The sequence below is a fragment of the Kogia breviceps genome, chromosome 1 (assembly GCF_026419965.1).
Source record: "Kogia breviceps isolate mKogBre1 chromosome 1, mKogBre1 haplotype 1, whole genome shotgun sequence".
In the NCBI taxonomy this organism is placed as follows: domain Eukaryota; kingdom Metazoa; phylum Chordata; class Mammalia; order Artiodactyla; family Physeteridae; genus Kogia; species Kogia breviceps.
In genome coordinates this window covers 24,074,414-24,097,278 of record NC_081310.1, presented here as the reverse complement: position 1 = coordinate 24,097,278, position 22,865 = coordinate 24,074,414, and the positions used below count along the sequence as shown (strand labels likewise).

Sequence of the window (22,865 nt, the reverse complement as noted above, 5' to 3'; positions counted from 1 at the left end):
AACAAGACCAAAAGACAAACCTTAGAATGGGAGAAAATATTTGCAAATGAAGCAACTGACAAAGGATTAATATACAAAATTTATAAGCAACTCCTACAGCTCAATAACAAAAAAACAAACAACCCAATCCAAAAATGGGCAGAAGAACTAAATAGACATTTCTCCAAAGAAGATATACAGATTGCCAACAAACACATGAAAGAATGCTCAACATATTAATCATTAGAGAAATGCAAATCAAAACTACAATGAGATTTCATCTCACACAGGTCAGATTGGCCATCATCAAAAACTCTAGAAACAATAAATGCTGGAGAGGCTGTGGAGAAAAGGGAACACTCTTGCACTGCTCTTGGGAATGTAAATTGATACAGCTACTATGGAGAACAATATGGATGTTCCTTAAAAAAAAAACTACAAATAGAACTACCATACTACCCCACAATCCCACTACTGGGCATATATACCCTGAGAAAACCATAATTCAAAAAGAGTCATGTACCAAAATGTTCATTGCAGCTCTATTTACAATAGCCAGGATATGGAAGCAACCTAAGTGTCCATCAACAGATGAATGGTTAAAGAAGATGTGGCACATATATACAATGGAATATTACTCAGCCATAAAAAGAAACGAAATTGAGTTATTTGTAGTGAGATGGATGGACCTGGAGTCTGTCATACAGAGTGAAGTAAGTCAGAAGGAGAAAAACAAATACCATATGCTAACACATATATATGGAATCTAAGGGAAAAAAAATGTCATGAAGAGATTAGTGGTAGAACTGGAATAAAACACAGACCTACTAGAGCATGGACTTGAGCATATGGGGAGGGGGAAGGGTAAGCTGTGACGATGTGAGAGAGTGGCAGGGACATATACACACTACCAAAAGTAAATTAGATAGCTAGTGGGAAGCAGCCGCATAGCACAGGGAGATCAGCTCTGTGCTTTGTGACCACCTAGAGGGGTGGGATAGGGAGGAGGGGAGGGAGGGAACACAAGAGGGAAGAGATATGGGAACATATGTATATGTATAACTGATTCACTTTGTTGTAAAGCAGAAACTAACACACCATTGTAAAACAGTTATACTCCAATAAAGATGTTAAAAAATTTTTTTAATTAAAAAAAAAGATATATCAAGGGACAGCAAGAAGACAGGGGAGCTGAGGGTTGTTAGCACAGATGGCACTTAGAGCCACTGAGAATGATGAGAGCAGAGTGGGGAAAGCATCCATCTAGAGAAGAGTCCCAAGGTCCAAGCTCTGGGGCTCTCCGAATTTCAAGATGGGTTAGATGAGGAGTCAGGAAAGGGGATGTGAAAGAAGTGGCCTAGAAGAAAACCAGGAGAACATACGGTTCCAAGAGTAAAATATTTCAAAAAGGAGAGAGGGCTCAACCGCGTAAGATGTTGCTGAGACCTCGGTAAGATGTGTGCAGACAAGTGCCTGCTAGATCTGGAACGCAGAGGGATCAGGGTCAAGGCACGAGTGGGACAAAAGCCAGACTGGAGATGAGAAAATGGAAACAACTTCCTCGTTTTCTATAAAAGGGAACAAAAAGAAATATGGCAGTAGCTCGAGGGAGATGTGGGTCTAAGTAGGGCTTTGTTTGTTTTTATGGTGGAAGATAGTGGAGCATGTTTGCATGTGATAGAATGACCCATGGAGAGCATTTAGTGATGCAGGAGGGTGAGAGGAGGGGGCTCTTCAGAGACAAATGCTTGAGAAGGTGAGAGGGATGGAATTCAGAGGACAGATGGAGAAAACGGGCAAACATAGTATGTTTGCCCACCAAGAGAAAGATAAAAATAAACCCTGTGGGGCTTCCCTGGTGGCGCAGTGGTTGAGAGTCCGCCTGCCGATGCAGGGGACGCGGGTTCGTGCCCCGGTCCGGGAAGATCCCACGTGCCGCGGAGCGGCTGGGCCCGTGAGCCATGGCCGCTGAGCCTGCGCGTCCGGAGCCTGTGCTCTGCAACGGGAGAGGCCACACAGTGAGAGGCCCGCATACCGCAAAAAAAAAAAAAAAAATTAGTGGATGAAAGTGTGATGAGGTATAGGATATCTACATATCAAAGTCTTTCCCCATAAAATATTTATTAATTAAAAAGATAGGAATAGTCATTTTACTGCGGAGAAACCTGGCAGACACCCCCTTAACCAAGTGATCACAAAAAATGGACAACCTGACACCATGTGCCTTCTGATGTGAGGCACAGAGGCTACAACATCACTTTGCTGGCATTCCTGCCAAAAATGTATCACCCCAATCCCATCAGGAGGAAACATCATAAAAACCCAAACAAAGGAACATTATACAAAATGATTGGCCTTTACTCTTCAAAAATGTCAAGGTCATGAAAGACAAAAACAGACCTGGTGAATTGTTCCAGATTTAAAGAGACCAAAGAGACATGACAACTAAACAGGGTCCTGGATTGGACCCTGGATCCAAAATTTTTTTTTATAAAGGAAATTATTGAACCAATATGAGCAAAATTCATAGATTAAATTATAGTATTATATTGATCTTAATTTTCTGATATTGATAATTACACTGTAGTTTTGCAAGAGAATAATGTTCTTTTCCTTAGGAAGTATACAATGTAGTATTTAAGGATAAAGGAGCATCATGTCTGCAACTTACTCTGAAATGGTTCAGGAAAATATATATATATATATATATATATATATATATATATATACACACACACACACACACATATACATATATAATAAAGCAAATGTAGTAAAATATTTAAACAGGAAATCTGAGCAGAGTGTGTTTGAGAGTTCAGTGCACTACTCTTGAAACTTTTCTGTACCTTTCAAGAAATGTCAGAGTTAAGAATAACCCACAAAATGCTTGCCCACCTTGGCAAGGGGCTCCAGAGAACTGGGGCTAAAGGCTTCTGAGCTCAGAGACAGGCTGGCTGACTCTTGGCCAAGATGCTTTGGGAAGTGTGCCCATAAGAGAGCCACATGGTGACCACAGAAGAAAAGGTTTCAGGGGCAAAAGGGAGAGCTGTCAAGAAGTCATACAAAGCATGGAAATAGGGCCAAAGGATGACTTGCCTTTCCTAGCAGAGCCCGTGTAAGGAGCTTCTGGTCCCCCAGGGGGCTGCAAAGGGGGCAGGGGCTACCCTCAATACTGACTACTGATTAGGGCCAGACTCTGAGCCGTTCGATGTTAATTTACAGAAGACTAAAGTTAGAAGACTGGCACACTGTGAAATGAATTTTTGTCCAGGAGAAGATTATCTCCCTGAAGGCAGGAATTAGCTGTGCCGGACCCAGCAATCCCATTTCAGCATCCTCCTATCCCAGTGTTGTATCAACTCTCTACTCCTTTAAACAAATCTTCGACGTGTGCTCACTCTGTATGAAAATCATACCTTAACTTTCTAAACATTGTATTTTGACACAGTAAAAGATTATTTTCTTAAGGAAAGCAGGAGAGCACACAGTGAAAGCAGCTGCTTTCACATCCACCCATGGAAAATGCCAGCAGTCAGGTCCAGGCTGCTCACCGAGCTTGTCCACACTCACTCCCTCCGAAGCCGCTCTCTCCAGCTGGAAAAAGTCATAATCAAATCTGCTCAAGTCCTCACTGCCTCGCTCTGAAGGAAACCCGATGTAGAGGCAGGCGCTGTTGGATCCCATAATCATTCGGTCCCTGGGAGGAGAGAGTGGGCTCAGAGGGAGGCCAGAGGAGGTGAGGGCAGCTGCTCCTCTGTGTAAATCTTGAGACCCTGTGAATCCCCCAAACAGGGAAGAGACCCATAAACGAGGAGGGAAGAGGGGGCCTCTTGCTTTTTCGTGCTTTCACTGACTCCTTTCTTTATTCCACACTCTCCATCAGGCGCTGAGAGTCGGTGGGGACTGGGCAGACCCATCCCTCCCCTCCGGGACTTGATGAACTAACGATGTAATCACAGCAAGGTAATCACAGCCCAGCCCATGTGGGATGCTGGGAGGAAAAGGGCAGGCCTTCCGCGGAGTGTATGGGGCCTTATTTACACCAGGGATTAGAGAAGACCTCTTGGAAGGTGCACTATTTAAGGTGACACTTCAAGTGTGTTGAGTTTTGGCGAGGCTGAGGAGGCCGCTGCCCACCGGAGCCTGGCACGTTTTGAGCATCCAAGGGGTCGTGTGACCGAGGGAGGCCCAGGCAGAGCAGTGAGGCCAGAGAGGCAGGAGATGGGCCAGCTCCCTCGGGTGTCCTAAAAGGGAGGTCATCGAAGGATTTCTGAGAAAGGGGTGGCCTGCTCCAGTGTGCTTGTCTAAAAGGCTCTCTGTGGCTACAGGTGGAAAAGGGGCTGGAGAGGGGCCTGGAGCCCCCGTGCTGCTGGGACTCGGGCCGGGGTGGTGGCAGGAGACGGGGAGAGCCCGATGTTGGCAAGGGGCTGGCAGTCCCTTCTCCATGGCAGGTTTTAAAACTCTGAAATGTCATACGGGGGGTTAGAGCTGGAAGGATTTTGGCGATCACCTAGTTCACCCCTCTCTGCTTTATAGGCGAGGTCCAAGGAGGTGAAGTGACTTCCCCAGGACACACGGGGAGTTAATCTCAGGTCTCCTGAGCCCACAGCTGTGACCTTGTCATCACTGTGACACGGTAGCAGAGGGACACGAGCGCGTTAGCTCCTAGCCCTGCCCACCTCCCTCCGGCTCTCTCGGACAAACTTAGGAAACCCTGTGGCTCCGCAGGAGAGTTTACCAAATGCTGCAGCTTCGTCTTGGTCGTGATGGGCACCCCGTTAACGATGACCTTGCATTTGCCGTGTGGAGTCACCGTCACTTTACCATCCGAATTTGTGAAGGAAGCGTGTTTATCTGAAATTCTAAAAGGATAAGACTGCGTCTAAGAGACCAAATAAATTACGACTTTAGTGAACAGTTTAGATCGTTCTTTCTCATTTGCACAATCAGGTAAGCCCTACAGCTGCCAGGGAAGCCCTGTGGGGCTCCTGTGTTCTGGTTCAGTGGGTGGAGATGGAGAGGTGGGTGCAAGGGACCCTGCCCTCCAGCGGGGAGACAACAAAGCAATCATTTCTTAGTAGAACCGCACCCCTCCCCCACCCCAGTACTAGAGCCCTCAGGGACGCACAGGCCGGTAGGATTGAGAGGAGGGGAAATAGAAAGAAAGGTGTTTCAGAAGAGACACTTGGGAAGGTGACTTAATAATGTGGCCACATATTGCTGAGAAGTTTAGGTGTGGTTCTTGGTCTTTATCCATACAAATCCAGACTTGAGATGTTACAGGATTTGGGGTCAGTATCAGAGGTGTCAGATTGGTCGCCCAACAGACGTCATCTCTGTGCCCTGAACGACCGGCTTCCTGGCTGTTCTAGAATGTTCCTGGACTCCTTGGCTGTCATGGAGCCCTTGTTTGCCTGGGGCTCAGGGGTCCTGTGGGAAGGTTTGACCCTCAGCTCATCTGGAGTTCAGCCTTTCCAGACCTGTGTGTTAGACTAGGGTCTCCGCAGGAAGTGCTCTGGAAAGGGACATGAGGGGGTCCCCAGGAAGAATCAGGGCAAAGGGCCTGGAGGCCAGAGGTCAGGATGAGGTAGTGCCCACCAGTCCCCCGCCTCGCCTCTCCACCCCCCTCCCAGCCACCAACACACACACCAACACACACACACACACTCACCCCAGGCGGGCTCAGGAGGGCTGAGTTATGTCGGGGGGACTGGTCAGTAAGGTCCCTCTTTGTAGGGGCTGATTGAGTCTATTGGCTGGAAATCTGTGGGCAGTCAGGACACAGTGGTCCCGGAAGAGGGAAAGAAACCCTGGAGCAGCTGCCTCCCCAGGAGAGAGGCCACGGAGGTAGCGCCCCACTGTGAGTTTACGAACCCGCCTTGGGGTTCCGCAGGGGCTCCTGCAAGGATCCTGAGGGGTCCTCAGGAAGGGGATCAGCTCAGAGTCTGGGCTTTGCCTTAGTCCGGTTGGGGAGGGCTCTGAGCACAGTGAAGCGAGGATGTTTTGCTCTTGGTGGGGGGACCACAAAAGGAATAGGCCGCCCGTCCGGAGCCCGTCCTCCTAACTCTCTTCACTTCCTGCCCCATCTACTCATGTCCATTTGTGGAGAATTATTCCCTTTCTCCCAAGCTCAGAGCCAAGGAAACAAAGTGAGCGCAGCACGAGGGATTTCGGTGACAGAAGAAAACCCTCTGAAGGTGATCTCCCATAAGCATTAGAGGGGGTCCCGAGGAAGGTCTGCTCATATCTCGTCCTTGGTTGTCCGGCAGGGCCTGTGGCCTGGCCTGACGACATCTAGCTGAATTCTGAGAGTCTCCTCTGGATGCAGTGGTTGCAATTCTCTAATGCTGGACAGAGGTGCTGGGTCACGTCAACTTACCCCAAACCTTGAAGAGTGATGGCGTTTGAAGCTGCCTGACCAGCATCACACGAACCTGAAAAGAATTAAGGTAAGTTGTTTTCAAATTTTTTCAGGATTTGACATTAGTAAGTTAACATGTTTGATGTTTGGGAAGTGCCATTTCCTCTCCAATTAGATCATGTGAAGGGATTTTTTCACTGCGATTTTCAGTCATGATGGTACGTGGACATCACCTTGCCTTGGGGATAACTGGTCTACTTTCTACCTTTTTTGTGATGTTCCTAACTTTTTGTTTGTTTGTTTAGGAAAATGTTTTTTATTTAAGAATGTGTCATTTATTTTAACATTTAATGGAATTATTATTGTTATTTTAAATGAATTTTTATTCATTTTTATTGGAGTGTAGTTGATTTACAATGTTGTGTTAGTTTCAGGTGTACAGCAAAGCGAGTCAGTTATACATACAAGTATATCCACTCTTTTTTAGATTCTTTTCCCATATAGGTCATTACAGAGTATTGCGTAGAGTTCCCTGTGCTATACAGCAGGTTCTTATTAGTTATCTATTTTATATATAGTAGTGAGCATATGTCAACCCCGATGTCTCAATTTCCTAACTTTTTTAAAGTTCTACCTTCTTCATGGGAATCCTGGAGGAAGAAACTGTTGCATCTGGGCCTTAGGAGACCCACTGAAGCCTGGCCCCAGGGAAGGCCCTGGTCTGTGAAGCTCTGCTTCTGTCCAGTGACTGAGCCCAAGGACAGTGCTGGGAGCATCACACCAGCCTCCTGGGGCTGCCCCCTCATTCAGTCCCCACTGCCGGCCTGCATGAGCCTCTCCTGTCCTGAGTGTGCACAGGGCTAGGGCGGGAAAGCCAGATGGGACTAAATACTGGTGCCATTTTCCAGTGGATCAACAAAATGTGGTACACACATACAATAGCATATTGTTCAGCCTTAAAAAGGGAGGAAATCCTGACACAGGCTTCAACATGGATGAGCCTGGAAGACATTATACTAAGTGAAGTAAGCCAGACACAAAAGGACAAATACTGTTAACACTGCACTTATACAAAGTACCTGGAATAGTCAAATTCATAGAGACAGGAAGTAGAATGGTGGTTGCTAGGGTCTGGGGGAGGGGCTAATGAGGAATTATTGCATAAAGGGGACAGGGTTTCAGTTTGGGAAGACAGAATCAATCTGGAGATGAGTGCAGGTGAGGGTTGCACCACAATGCAAAGGCACAAAGGCGGTTAACATGGTGAATTTTCTGTTATGTGTATTTTACCACAAAAAAATTCAAGGGCTTCCCTGGTGGCGCAGTGGTTGAGGGTCCGCCTGCCGATGCAGGGGACACGGGTTCGTGCCCCGGTCCGGGAGGATCCCACATGCTGCGGAGCGGCTGGGCCCGTGAGCCATGGCCGCTGAGCCTGCGCGTCCGGAGCCTGTGCTCCGCAACGGGAGAGGCCACAGCAGTGAGAGGCCCATGTACCGCAAAAAAAAAAGAAAGAAGGGTCACGAAGCATAAGCGGGATCAGGGCAGGTCTAGAGGAGTGAGTACCAGCTTCAATGAAGTGCTTGAGAACCCCCGTGTGCTGCGGGTCTTCATTGACGTTGAGAATGTGCAGGAAGGTCTTCATCATCTGCTGCTCCTGGAGGAGAAACAGAGAGGGCTTCCTCACCAGACAGGGCAGCACAGCACGGACGGCAATGTTCCTTCCTATCCACTGCTCCTCAGAGCTGTTTGTCTGTGCATCCCATCAACTCACCCCATAAAGCAAACCCAGAGGAGGAAAGTGTGACCAGGGGCTTCACTGACAGAGAGGGTGCGATCCTGGCAGGTCAGCTGTCGGGGGGCCTGCATTCATCCCGTCAGGACTGTTGCAAAGCACAGCGGGTTTCCGACTCTGTTCACCATTCCCAGCTGCTCTCGCATGGTTCCCTGCACTTTGCTTTCTACCCCTGCCATTTCTTCAGGCCCCCGGCATCCCCAGCTGTCAGAAGGCCCCATTCTGGTGCCCCGCCTGGGTAATTCTTCCCAGGTTCCACTAAACCATCTGCCCTAAATCTCATTCCCCCAAGTCCTTTGGCGAGCTCATCACCCATCAGGTGTTGATAGCAAAATGGGGCCTATTGCATCGCCCTCTCTTGGTTACCAAAATGCACTTCATTTTTTAATACAGGTATTGATTGGTATTGCGGTTATAGAGGTTTGATAGTCAAACAGAACTGGAATAAACTATGCAGGCACAAGGAAAGCTTTTAAGTCCTGAAGTTCTCATAAAGAGTAAAGAAGATGAGAGTCCTTTTGGTTCTAACTGTCCACAGAGAACAGAGTCCTAGGTTCTTCACTCTGGATCCTACTTGACCCCTGCAGCCAAGAGTCACAAACCCAGGTACCCCTTACACAGGATGTTACTTTCTTGGCCCTTCTGGCTGCTGGGTGTAGCCATATTACATCCATGCCTCTAGAGTTCTTGGACCCTAACTTAACCTGACCCCCTGCTGCCACAGACCTCCACCCGACTCCATTCCTTCCATCTGAAGCTGACATCTATTCTGGCGTCATGAGCCCTTTGGAATCTGGACTGGACCCCTCCCACCACTTCTAAAGTCCTCCAGGGCTGGCCCATGACTTTGCAGTTTGTCCAGAGACTTGTGGCTTTGGGGAGGAAGGGCATGGGAGGCAGAGAGGGCATCTCCCTGGCCCAGGTACAAAGTTCACACCCCAGCCCATTTATGATCTGGAATTGGCAGTGAATGCCAGATACGTGGTTCAGGGTCACAACTCACGGACCCCAGAAGACAATCATATTCCTCAGATCCTCCCCAGATTCTAATTATCCACAGCCTTGAATTCTATCCTCAGCCTCATGGCCTCTTTGCTTCCTTCCCTTTCATGCCCTGTCATTCTCTCCCCACCTCTGCCAATAATTTAATTAAGTCATATGTCACATATAACATGTCACATTCACATATTATACATAACACACCTCACCCCGATTATCCACCTGGCATGAACCCAGGCATTGGCGCAGGTCTGGGTAAAAGGGGCAAGTCCACCACCACCCCCCCCCCCCGCCAGGTTGTCAGCCTCGGCAGGTGGAGGTGGTGAGCTCACCTGGGCAATGGCCACGTAGTGCTGCTGCCACTTGCTCCGGGCCTGCTCCAGCTGGTGCACCCAGCTCATCTGATCAGTGGGAGACCTGAGCCAACAGGCTGGCAGCTCTGGAAGGAGGGAGATACTTTAAGCAACTTAAGGCCAATTTTAAGGTCTTCAGTGTCAAAGGTGAGGCACAGAATGTCTCAGTCAAAACATGCCACTCTCAGGAGGAGTGGGAAATAGAACTGCACTCACTGCACTTGGCAAGTTCTATAAAGACTAGGATCTTCACAGCAGCACTATTCACAATAGTCAAGATGTGAAAGCAACCTAAGTGTCCATCCGCAGAGGAATGGATAAAGAAGATGTGGTACATATATACAACGGAAGGTTAGCCCCCCAAAAAAGAATGAAATCATGCCATTTGCAGCAACATGGATGGACCTAGAGATTATCACACTAAGTGAAGTAAGTCAGAGAAAGAGAAAGACCATACGGTATCACTTATATGTGGAATCTAAAAAAAAATGGCACAAATGAGCTTATTTACAAAACAGAAACAGACTCACAGACATAGAAAACAAACCTATTGTTACCAAAGGGGATAGCTGGGAGGTGGGAGGGGGATAAACCAGGAGTTTGGGATGAACATATACACACTACTATATATAAAATAGATAAACAGCAGGGACCTCCTGCACAGCACAGGGAACTCTACTCAATGTCTTGTAATAACCTATATGGGAAAAGAATCTGAAAAATAAATATATATATACATATATATATTTATATACATACATACATATATATATATACATACATATATACATACATATATATATATATACATACATATATATATGTATGTGTAGGTGTATTCTTCCTTCTTCTGGACCCCTTCCCAAGACGCCAACCCATCAAGTATAAGGGTACTAGAAGAATTTGCCAGATTTAGAACCTAGAACCACTGTGGACTTATGGCCGCTATCTGTAAAAAATAACCTCTTCAGATTTTGTTTTTCATATAAGGTTTTAGAGCTATTGTTGTTGATATTACACAACTAACAGTCATGGAACATCTTGTAATTTGTGGTACTGTTCAAACTTTACAACTCACACAGAAAACTCAGGCTTAGAGAAGAATAACGTGCCAAGGTCACTCAGATAATAACTGGCAGGGCTGAGACCTGAACCAGCCCTGACTTGACACCTGTGCAGCTGACCTCTGTTCTGCGTGTCCCTCAGCACTGAGTCCCCAGCAGATTTCCTCGGGGATTTAAATGACCGTTGGACACTGGCACTGCAGAGACCAATCAATAAATCATTACTGAGGAGCCACTTGTACGGTTTCAAGTCTGGCTATTGACTTTGGCTTAATTGTTCTAGAATTCAAATGAGAAAACAAACTTTTCGATGAGCTGGAGGTGGGCAGGGTCACTGAGGGTGAACAGGGGGGAGTGTGATTGCCCAGGTGGCAGCTTGTAACTTATGGTCCTGGAGGTCAAGATTCAGAGCATAAGGGCCTGGTGAGTAACCCTTTATCTTTGTCCAGCTTTGCAGCTTTTAAAGCTTGTTCATTGTATCATCTCATTTAATCACCACAGCAGCCTTTCCAAGGCGATATTGTTTTCTTCACTTTGGGAAGGAGGAAAAGGAGGTCTCACAGTACGTATGCTGAAACTGGGATTGGAGCCTTGGAGCCTCAAGAGCTTGGATGTTTAACATTCAGAGGAGTCTTATTGGCCTTCTTTTAGTCCAGGCTCTTGGGGGATGGCCCAGTGAGGCCCACAGGTAATGACAACCAGAAAAACTTTAAATAAAATGTTTGAAAAGAGTTAGGCAAGAATAAATGATAAAGACAGATCCAGCAGCAAGCATTTCTCTCCTAATCAGGACAACAGACTGGAGGCCAGTGCGAGGCTGGAAGCAGAGCTTGCCCAGCTCTGTTCCTTCCCTAATCTGACGCTCGAGAGCGGAGTGCCCTGACTTAACACGCTGTACACGGTACCACTTGGCAAACTTTCAATAATAGAGCCTGGAGTCTTTTGCTGAGATGACACGATTTGTCTACTCTCCAGGTTAAACACCTGCCCTGTGTCTAAAACAGTCAAAAATTGATTTTCAGTCCTGCCATGGAATGACTGCTGATTTATAATAACATGACATTGTTAGTGTTAAAACTGTATTAGTTTCTTCCTGATAATAAAAGTAATATATATTTCTGTAGAGAACCAGAAAAGAGTAAATTAAAAACTCAAAATTAGCAATATAGAAACTTTATTTGAACATCTCCATGGAAAGAGCTCCAGGAGTCATGAGATCATAGATCAGAACGTGCTATATCAATGCAGAGTGCTGTGTTTAGTGATCCACAGAGAATAAGTTTAATAATAATAATAACAACAGCAATAATGACAGCTACATGAGTCTAAACAGTCTGAAATGTGGTAAGAAAATCACTTTACCAAAGTAGTTCTGCTGTTCCCACCCAGAGCTGACGGGAGCAGTTTGGTCAGAACAGAGTCTCCGTAGGGAATGTGCAAGACTTTCTTCCCCATGGCTGCATCAGCCAGAGCACTGAATCAAAAGAAAATATAAAACAACAAAATCTTTTACATGTATCAAGAAGAAATCTGCTTCCCTGTGGATAAGTCAAAAACACTCCTCAAATCCCCTTGTCGACCTCATATACCAGAGACGTGACTCTAAGGAATATCCAATAGTTGAGACACCTTCTGTACAAAGATGCTGAAGTTAAGCCAGCAGCAGAGGCTGCTGGTTCCACCTCCAAGGTCAGCACTGGGAAACCATAACAGAGAGGGAAGCCCAGATCTGAGGCACTAACACACTAAACCTTTGGAGGAAAACCCAGAGCCTGCAGGCTATTGTAAATTTATGTATAGGGAAGGGTTGTGATCTGAGGAAGAGGGTGGCAGGCTAGCAGGGTGAAGATAGGAATGGGGAGTGGGTTTAAGTCCTTTTCTTGCCTTTCTCTCATACCGCCTTAGGAAGATCCATAGCGTTAGGACCCCATAGGACTACAGCATCAGAGTAAAAATGCAAAACATAAACAATAACTTCTGCTCATCAATAGATACCTTTAAAAAGTGAAAAGTCAAGCTACTAACTGGGAGAAGATATTTACAATACATATACCTGAGAAAAGAGTAATAAAAATAGTTTAAAATGTCTGCAGATCAATCAAAAAGACAATAACTCAATAGAATAATCAGAAAAAAAACTTAAGACCAGGTATTTTGAGAGGAAACATATTGCTAATAAGCAAATCAAATGAGGCTCAAGCTTGTTAGTAACCAACTTTATCAAGACCATGGTAAAATATGTTTGTATCCACTTAATTGGTAAATATCAAGAAATTTGACAACACCAAGCCTTAGAAAAGATGTGGATCAATGGGATATGTTATACATTGCTGCTGGGAATGTAAATTGATCCAACCACTCTGGAGAACGATTTGTCACCATCTTGAAAAATAAGATATTCACACACCTTATATATAAAACCCCCAAATTTCAATTCTTTGCCCATACCAAAAAAACTTTGAAATATTGATACCCAGTGATTTGTACAAGAATGTTCATGGTAGTACTGTTTGTAATAGCAAAAACCTGGAAACAACCAAAATGCCAATTAACATGAGAATGAAGGAATAAATTGTGGCATATTCCCACAATGGAATACTACACAATAATGAAAAAGAAGTAACAACTGTAACAACATAGATGAATCTCATAGACAGAACATTTAGTAAAAGAACAGAAAATAAATTAACCAGAGCCACACATAACATGGATAGATATTGTTAATAATGTTGAATCTAAAAGCAAACTCTACTCCTGGGTATGTACTTAAGAGGAATGCGTAATTATTTTCCCCAAAGTACATGTACAAGAACGTTGATGGCAACTTTATTCATAATAGTCAAAACCTGGAAACAAACTAAATGCCCATATAAGAGGAGAATGGATAAATAGTGGTATATTCCTACAATGGAATACTGCATAGTAATGAAAAACAATAATTGCTAAGTGAAACAGCATGGATTAGTCTCATAGACACAATCCTTAGTGAATGAAGCCAGATGTAAAAGACAATGACCTGGGCTCCCCTGGTGGCTCAGTGGTTAAGAATCCGCCTACCAAGGCAGAGGACATGGGTTCGAGCCCTGGTCCGGGAAGATCCCACATGCCGCAGAGCAACCAAGCCTGTGAGCCACAACTACTGAAGACTGCGTGCCTAGAGACTGTGCTCTGCAACAAGGGAAACCATTGAAATGAGAAGCCCATGCACCACAAGGAAGAGTAGCCCCGGCTTGCCGAAACTAGAGAGAGCCCCCCACGCGCAGCAACAAAGACCCAACGCAGCCAAAAATTAATTAATTAATTAATTTTTTAAAAAAGACAATGACCTGATATACGTGATCTCATTTTTATGAAAATCAATACAGTTAGGTAAAACTAATCTTTGATAACAAAGGTCAATTTCTTTTGTTAGGATTAAAAATTAGGAGGAGGTATGAGGGAGTTTTCTGAGTTTTGGAAATGTACTATATCTCAGTCTAGGTGGTAATTACATAGATATATACATATATAAAAATCCATTGAGCTGAACATTTAAGATTTGTGCACTTTACTATATGTAATTTATACCTAAGTAACCTTAACAATGCAAGATCCAGAAAGCAATATAATATTTTACCCTTTTATAAAATTCAAAAATCAGTGCTACTAATAAATAATAATGTGCACAAGCGATAAAACAAGAAATGATAAAAGAAAGAAAGAGGGAAGGAAGTAGGAAGGGAGGGAGATAAACATAAAATTCAATATGGTGGTTACCTCCAAGGGGAGAATAGGAGAGGAATACCAACTGTTTCTTGGGTTGGGTGGTGGTTTTATTAGTGTTTGTTATTTCATTTAAAAGCAATTAATTAGTTTAAAATAAAATCTACAGGAGGGCCAGGAATGAACCAATGATGATAGTGGGTCATGAACCAAGGGTCATGATTAATCTAAATTTTGATATTTTAGTTTATTTTTAGGGCACAAATAAGTACCTATCCACTGATTATTTACCTGATAACATTTCCTAAATTGGTTAAACTTAAGTTAACTCGTGATCCTTCCCTCAGTCTGTCACCTTCAGATCCTGAAGATTTCTGCCTTTCACTTCCAGCTAAATCCACCAAATTAATACTGGATTGTTTGCTGAGGTCTCTGTCTAGGAAAACCTGTAGGAAAGCAACACAGGTCATGCTATTAGAGTGGTAGCAGACTCCACAAGAAGACAATCTATTTTACATTCTAAAATATTTTTTCTAGTTGTATTTCACACTCAAAAAAGATGTAATAAAATTTGCAAGTTAGGGCTTCCCTGGTGGCGCAGTGGTTGAGAATCCGCCTGCTAGTTCAGGGAACGCGGGCTCGTGCCCCGGTCTGGGAGGATCCCACGTGCCGCGGAGCGGCTGGGCCCGTGAGCCGTGGCCGCCGCTGAGCCTGCGCGTCCGGAGCCTGTGCTCTGCAACGGGAGAGGCCACAACAGTGAGAGGCCCGCGTACCACAAAAAAAAAAAAAAAAAAAAAAAAAAATTTGCAAGTTAAAATGCCACCCTCTTTATAATGACATTTTACAATAATATTACTAGGTTCAAATGTCTCAGTTGCCCCTTCCCAATTCTGCAAAGCTACTTTCAATGATATATTAGATACCAATTATTGCCCTAGTATTTCTGTGATCAATAAGTATTTTAAATCTACTGTGAAATCTGCAAAATAAGTAACTGTTCAGGATGGTGTAGTCATGTAATAGAAAGAATGCTACAGATTCCCTTTCTGTCAAGTAACTGTGAACAAATGATTTAACTTTTCAGAGTTTCAACTTTCTCAGTTGTAAAATAGGGATGATAGCATGTTATTGGGATGTTATAAGGGTAAAAGATAATAGATGCAATGGTTCTAACCATGTCTGGCATACATTAATAGGTGTTAATATTGTTACTGACACCAATAAACAGATTAGAATCATTCTTTTCCAGTTAATTTTGTCTCTTGCCTCTAAAATATCAAGTTTAAAAAATAGCAGGGCAAACCATATTTAAAGTTTATGAATGCAGTAACATTGTAAAATTAAGTGAATAATATTTAAAAGTTTACAAGGTTCTTTAAAATGCAGAATGCTATTTAGACTTCTCAACATTCCTATGAGGATAACTATTCATCTCATTTTTACAGAACAAGAAACTGAGACTTAGGAAAGGTAAGTTACTTCCCAAAATTTCAGAGATGGTAAACAGAGTCATACATGGTCTAGTGTTTCTCCACTATTCCTGGCTAGAGCAGGACAATCTTTATTTATTACTATTTTACCTATTACTAGTGCTGTGGCTTAGGGGATGGAGGTGGTAAAATTGTAGCTAAATGTTTAACCAGGCTTTGTGAATGACCATGTCTGAATCAGATTGTCCATAATTGTAGAGATCACTCAGTGATATCCACCAAGGAGAATGGAGGAGAAAAGTATGCTCTAGTTTATCAAAGATTCTAGTTAGTGGGGCATTACATGGATTACCTGATTTCAAAGACTTTATCTTTATACTTCCAAATATCAGAAAGACACTTCAGTATCTGGTGGTCCCCTAGGCTCATGGATCTGAAAGTTGGTCGATATTATACTGGTGATGTACACAAGGCCTACTAGTAGAATTCTCCATGACAAACCACAGACCCACTCTCCTATCTCCACAGTTTGATCAACTTGGGGGTCAAAACCCGTTTCCCAGAGCATGGAATTTACTTGAGGGAAAGCAGTCTTTAGTCCCAGGGGCATTTCTGGGATTTGGTAGGTCTTACTGCCACCCCTCTGTTAGTAACGGGCTCTCTTCGGCCGGGGTTGGGGGGCATGGATGCTGGGAGAGGGAGGCAAGAAGACAAGTGCCTCACTTTCTCCTGCTTCTGACCCTATAGTCTATGTTTGGAAAGAGCCACCTTAATCCATAGGTCAAACCTAAAAAGATTCCATAATACTCACCAGCCCATAATGCTACTGGGAAACTTTCCCTGGACCCCCGTGGAGGGAGGTGGGGACAATGGCATCCACTTGAATCTCACCTGCTTGAACTGAATGGTGATGACCATGTGAGACCGGCTGCTGCTGGCATTCATGTTGGTCGAAGCTGTGGTCCTTATTTTTGTTCCTTGTTCCATCAGTCTTTCAATCTGGGCATAGTTCTCACAAGGCACTGACTTTAGACCATCCACATAAAAGCCCAGCTGTTGGTCTTCCCTTACTTTTAGCCCTCCAGGTTTCTTGGTTTTGGACAGCAAATCTCTTACCTGTGGAAAAAAGAATAAATAATGCAAAACTCAGGAAGGCAAGGATTTTTGTTTATTTCACTGTTACAGCTCCTCCTAGAATATAATAAGTGCTCAGTAAATATGTATTGGATGAATGAATAAATGTTAAATTTCTGTAGGTACCAGACCACCTCATAATTTAAATAAGTAAGGAATAGAGAAATGACAAGCAAGAAAATATGGAAACCTGTTGTAATTAGTGAAATCAGAAGCATATTTTTTTTTTAGAAATTCAGTTTTATTATGTTCAAGTACCTAGAGCACTTCAACCAGACTGCGAGGTCCCTGAGGGCAGGGTATGTCTCTTTACTAGGACAGTAAATCCTAACATGGTTCCTGACATGTGGTAGGAACTCAGTGAATGCTTGTGGAGAGGATAGTGTAACTGAAGCTAAGCTTAATGTTTAATACACTGAATATGGAGCATTGGCGGAACTGCTTTTGTAGCATGAAAAAACATATTAGTTGGTATCTACAGTTGTCTGACTTTACATAGGTGATTCTAAAGCTTTTGTGCTTGAAAACATTGTTCTTGGATTATCCTAAATATTCTCCTAGCAATCTTGTTAACTCTTGTAGTTGATTCTCAACTCCTTTGTGAATAATATAAAAATAAATGATCCCAGCCTCTTTCTGAATTATCACAAATTTTGTATTACAGAGTTATGAAGTCTTACTTTCCTGAGAACAGTGATAAATGAAACTTAAAACAGTTAAAAGTTAGTAACATCCAAAGTACCTAACGTTCTGCCTAGGTTAAATCATGCTGCAACAAATGCCACCACTGTGAATATCTACTTCCAAGGGAAGCTTACTTAACCCAAACAGTATTTGCTACAGCCAAACCTAACAAGAGACTGTGGGTAATTCTTTGGATCTTCTTCTTATTATTGGAGATTTGTGTGATGTCACACTTAGACCATGGCCTCAGGTGAACATCCATGTTGCCTCTCTCCCAAAAAAGCCCCTTCTGCCAAGGCACAGTAAGTCGAGCTATGGGAGCCTGGTAGAGCCAGAGCCCCTACAGCAGGTCGTTGGTGTCATACAATGCAGGGAGATCTGGGCTGGGAATCTGACCTGGCTTCTTAGTTCTGGTTCTGTCTCCAAAGTGGGAGAGCTTTGGAAGGTCTCTTACATTCCCAGTTTTCTCCTCATAAGAGAAGAGCGATGGATAAAATGGTCTCTAAGATCTCCCCAAGTATTCTGTAGCTTTAAGTCTTTAAAGTCAAAGCAAGATCACAGATTGAATTCAGGAAAGCAAATGAGGACAGTGGACAGAAAGGCCAGAGATAAGACATCAGAACAGAGGCAACTCTGCCTTAGATAGGAAGCCTTTTCCATAACTTCCACTGAGTGATTATAAATTGTAGGAAGCGGCATCTAAGGCTGAAGACGTGTCTGAAGAAGGCTTATTAGATAAAAGGTAAGTAGGTTTATCTAAATGGAATACGGAAGTGCCCAGAGACAAGGGCAGATCCTGGTACCAGATCCTCCAGGCTGTACTTGGAGATTGAATCGATGGTTATCACGAGAACTTCCTCACTCACCTCAGCTCTTGTGAACTCTCCTAAGTCTGTCTCTATCTGGCACTCCTTCAAATATGACTTTGCCGCTAGAGAAATCTTCTAAAACCCCAGTCTGATTCTCTTATTTCCCTGTTTAGAACCCTTCACTGACTCTCCATTGCCTCCCAGACAAAGAGCCTTTGCCTTTTCGCAACTGATGTTTAGCTCCATCTACTGATGCTTCCCTGTTCTCACCTCCCCGCAGGCTTCCAGCTCTGGCTACACAGGACCCTCACTGTTCCCTTAAATGCCATGTGCTTTCACGTATCCCTGGACTTATTAAATACGAATCCAGCTTCCTAAAGGGCCCCCCAGCCCTCCTACTGCCTCACCAAACTCATAAATATCTTTCAAGGCCCAGTCTAACTCTGTTGACAAACAAACCAACAATCCCAGGCAGTATTGGTTCTCTCTCTTCTATGCCTTTCTTTTCACCTTTCATGCGGCATATGTAATGTATTTTATTACTGTCTGCAGTGGATGTTATATCTTCTACGAAACTTCTCCATGGCAGGAATCATGTCTTAGGTTTTATTCATTCTCAGAGTCTAGTATGGTGTCTGAAACATGAAAAGTATCTAATAAATGTCACTTTGTTCAAGTACTGCTGGAAAAATACCAGAGACTTATAGAAGGTGAGACATGAAGAAGTATTTAGGATGTCCAATGTCCTTATTTTAGAGATAAGAAAAGACAACTCCAGAGAGCTTATCCTCATTAATAGGTATCAGTAAGGGACCCACAATGTGAAGCCATTTCCCCCTGTTCCTTTCACAAGAACTTTGTAATAAAGGAAGTAAAGTTGTCCTCCTGAAGTTATTGATATGAAATAAAGGAGCTATACTGTCTCCCAAGCCCATCAACTTGAAAGAAATAGAAACTTAATCTGTGACCTTAACATAATAACCCATTTGAATTTACTATCAACCTTCAACAGTAATAAATGGCTCATGGAGGCATATGAGAAAAAAATGGATATTTTCTCTCCTTAATATAAAGAGAAAAACACTGACAGATTTATTCCTTCGGTAATATTTAGTAATGATTAAGTGCAAGGCTTTGGGATAGTGCTTGGGGTTACACAAGAAATCTTGGGGTATGAAACTACCCTTAAGAAACTTACAATTATAGATACCTCTGTCAATTTACCCATTCAGCAAACCTTAGGGGTATCCATTCTAAACCAAGTATTACACTAAGTATTGCCAATAGAAAGGTGCAATTATCTGTTCTGGAGATACAAATATGTAAATAAAATTTTACAGTATGATATAAGGAAAGGTTGCTCAATATCTAGTGTTTGATAAGCACTACGTTAGAAATGTAAGATTCAGTGCATCTCAAAGTGTAGTGTCTTATGTTAAATTCTCTACTTTATAAATAAGCAAACTGAGCTCTGAGATAAAGTGATATCCCAACGTCACAAAGCAAGTAAATGAGAGAGCTGGGGTTTGAAACCAGGTTCTATGATCAGGCAAACTATGGCCCATGGGCCAAGTTCAGCCCTCCACTTGTTTTTGTATGATCATTGAGGTAAGAATGTTTTCCACATTTTTAAGTGGCTGAAAAAATCAAAAGAAAAATATTTTGTGTCATGAAAATTAGATGAAATTCAAGCTTCAGTGTCTGTAAACAAAGGTTTATTGGTATGCAGACATGTCCACTCACTTACATATCCTCTGTGGCTGCTTTTGTGCTCTGAGGGCAGAATACAGTAGTGGTGACAGAGACTTTATTGCCCTCAAAGCCTAAAATATTTTCTATCTGGGCTTTGAAGATAAAGTTTGCCAACCACTGTGCTGAAGCCAGACTGACTGAAGCCTTAGGATGTATAGAGGAGCTGACATCTGAGCTGGATTTGAAGTTTAGTAGTTTCTTTAAGGCCAGAGAGAGCAGGAAGGGTATTCCAGGTAGGGGAAGATAGATGTAGGAAAGAATGGAATGTTCTGGAAAGGAAGAATAATTCTATGTGGCTGAAGAATAGAATGTGTGGAGATACAAGGACATAAAATGAAATAGAACCTACCTAAAATGAGGTAGGTTAGGGATGAATAGTCAATGCCAGGCTAAAGAGTTTTGACTTTATCTGTAGGATAGGTGATGGGGAGCCTCTGATGTTTATTAAGCTGCAGAGAGTCACTCAGATTTGTGTGTCAGAAAATATAATCACTGTTACATGTTCATTGTAAATTTCCAGCATGCTGAACGTAACCTGTATAAAAAAGGGCATAAAGTAAATTAAGATTTTCTTGAAACAGTCATCTTTAAAAAACAAAAAAGTACTATGGAAACAAGATAAATGTACAACAAAGGAAAAAGCTAAATATTAAATATAGTAAAGCTCTTTTTCACAAGCAATAAGAGATTCTCAAATAATTTTAATGATATGGAGGAAGTTCTTAATATAAATTAAAAACAGGGCTTCCCTGGTGGCACAGTGGTTGAGAGTCCGCCTGCCGATGCAGGGGACACGGGTTCGTGCCCCAGTCCGGGAGGATCCCACATGCCGCAGAGTGGCTGGGCCTGTGAGCCCTGGCCGCTGAGCCTGTGCGGCCGGAGCCTGTGCTCCACAACGGGAGAGGCCACAGCAGTGAGAGGCCCGTGTACAACAACAACAACAACAATAACAACAAAAACAAACAAAAAAACAGATACAAAACATTGCATGTGTGGGTGCCTGTGTGTGTGTTTCAGTCTCAATTGTGAAGAGAAAAAGGTTGTTTTTTATTACTCACTCTCTGATCTGAACATATGCAGAGAAAAAGATTGGTCTTTACCCTACTGTGCTTTTGGAATAATGCTAGCCAAGCTTACACCCCTTAAACAGGAGATTGGGGGAATCTGAACTACTCTAGTCTAGAGAAAAAGCTCTAAAATACTGACATTTTGCCACCACCATCCCTCACCCATGAAAAGCTGGCTTGTCTGTTAGTCACCCTGTGGTGAGTCTTGCCAGTCAAACTTTACCTCCCCAGAGCTTCCAACTAGCTTCAGAGAGAATCACATTTTAAGATGAACAAATGGGAGGGGAGATCAAGATGGCAGCGCTAGAGGATGCTAAGCTCACCTCCCCTCATTAACACATCAAAAATACATCTACCCGTGGAGCAATTCTCACTGAAAACTAATTGGAAACCAGCAGAAGGATGCTTACAAAACCAAGGCTATAAGAAAGATCCACACAGAATCGGGTCGGAAGGGAAGAGAAGCAATCAGGTCGGGACCTGCGCCCCTGGGATGGACACAGAAGAGGAGAGGTATTACACAGGCTTGGAGATCCTCCTGGGGAGTGATAGGTTTGAACACACAGTGGGCAACCCAGCCCTGGGGTCTGACACTGGGAGGATGAGTCCCCCTAGCTGGTTTGAAAACCAGTGAGACTGACAGAGGGCTATAAGAAACCTAGACTCCACTCATGAAGAGTGTGCACACACTTGCTTACTCCAGAAACAAGGCAGAGAAAGCAGATTAAAACTGCATGGGACTCTGGCCAGTTTCCTGCAACTGCTCTGGCATGCCCCAGCCAGAGTCAAGCACCCGCTCCAGCCCCTGTTGCCCCAGCACTGCTGCCCTCTGGGGTGAAGGTGCTGGGAGGGGGAAGAGCACACACTTAAAAGCCAGCTTCGACTCAACCCTAAAGTCTTCTGCTCCGTAACTTGAGGCTCGACCCTGCCCCCTACAGGGCAGTGACAGCCACTGAGAAGCCCCAGGTCAGACCTGGCTCTTGCCCTAGCTCCTCCATCTCCAGAACTTCCCAAATAGGCAAAAACTAAAAGAGTTTATCAATACTAAATTGACTCTAAAAAAATGTTAAAAGGCCTTCTCTAAGTGGAAAAGGCTACAACAACTAAGAATCTATAGGAAAGGAAAAATCTCACTAGCAAAGGCAAATATATAGTAAAGGCTGTGGATCAATAACTTAAATAAACTAGTATGAAGATTAAAAGACAAAAAAATTATAAAATAAACTATAATTATAATAAACAGTGAAGGGATAAGCATGAAGATATAAAATATGACATCACAAACACAAAACATAGGGGAAGGGAGGAAAAAATGTAGATTTTAGAATATGTTTGAACTTAAATGAGCACCAGTTTCAAACAAGTAGATATAGGATAAGATATATGAAACCCATGATAGCCACAAGTCAAAAACCTACAATAGACACACAAAAACTAGAGAGAAAGGGACATAAGCATACCACTAAAGAAAATCATCAAACCACAAGGGAAGAAACTAAAAGAAGAACTAACAGAGAAGAACTAAAATTTAAAAAATGGTCAAGGATTAGACCATGTTTTTCTAGATTCCACATATGAGTGAAATCATATAGTATTTGTCTTTCTCCACCTGTAATGCCTTCAAGGTCCATCCATGTTGTCGCAAATGGGAGGATTTCATTATTATATATATATATATGCCCACATCTTCTTTATCCATTCATCCTTGATGGACATTTAAGTTGAGTCCATATCTT

The 22,865-nt window shown here is 43.3% G+C and overlaps 1 protein-coding gene across 1 annotated transcript in view; it reads right to left on the bottom strand.

Moving 5' to 3' along the window:
• Nucleotides 1-22,865, bottom strand: part of LOC131759723 (kinesin-like protein KIF28P) — an 82,351-nt gene that overhangs the window by 26,529 nt on the left and 32,957 nt on the right. Inside the window, exons 5-15 of the mRNA XM_067024362.1 lie at nucleotides 20,562-20,597; nucleotides 16,575-16,799; nucleotides 14,545-14,699; nucleotides 11,914-12,025; nucleotides 10,424-10,436; nucleotides 9,344-9,573; nucleotides 7,907-7,997; nucleotides 6,362-6,416; nucleotides 4,721-4,844; nucleotides 4,120-4,444; nucleotides 3,534-3,755 (exon numbers count right to left, since the gene is read on the bottom strand). Of these exons, the coding sequence (XP_066880463.1) occupies nucleotides 3,534-3,755; nucleotides 4,120-4,444; nucleotides 4,721-4,844; nucleotides 6,362-6,416; nucleotides 7,907-7,997; nucleotides 9,344-9,573; nucleotides 10,424-10,436; nucleotides 11,914-12,025; nucleotides 14,545-14,699; nucleotides 16,575-16,799; nucleotides 20,562-20,597 (1,588 nt within the window). The remainder of the gene's footprint in view (nucleotides 1-3,533; nucleotides 3,756-4,119; nucleotides 4,445-4,720; nucleotides 4,845-6,361; nucleotides 6,417-7,906; nucleotides 7,998-9,343; nucleotides 9,574-10,423; nucleotides 10,437-11,913; nucleotides 12,026-14,544; nucleotides 14,700-16,574; nucleotides 16,800-20,561; nucleotides 20,598-22,865) is intronic.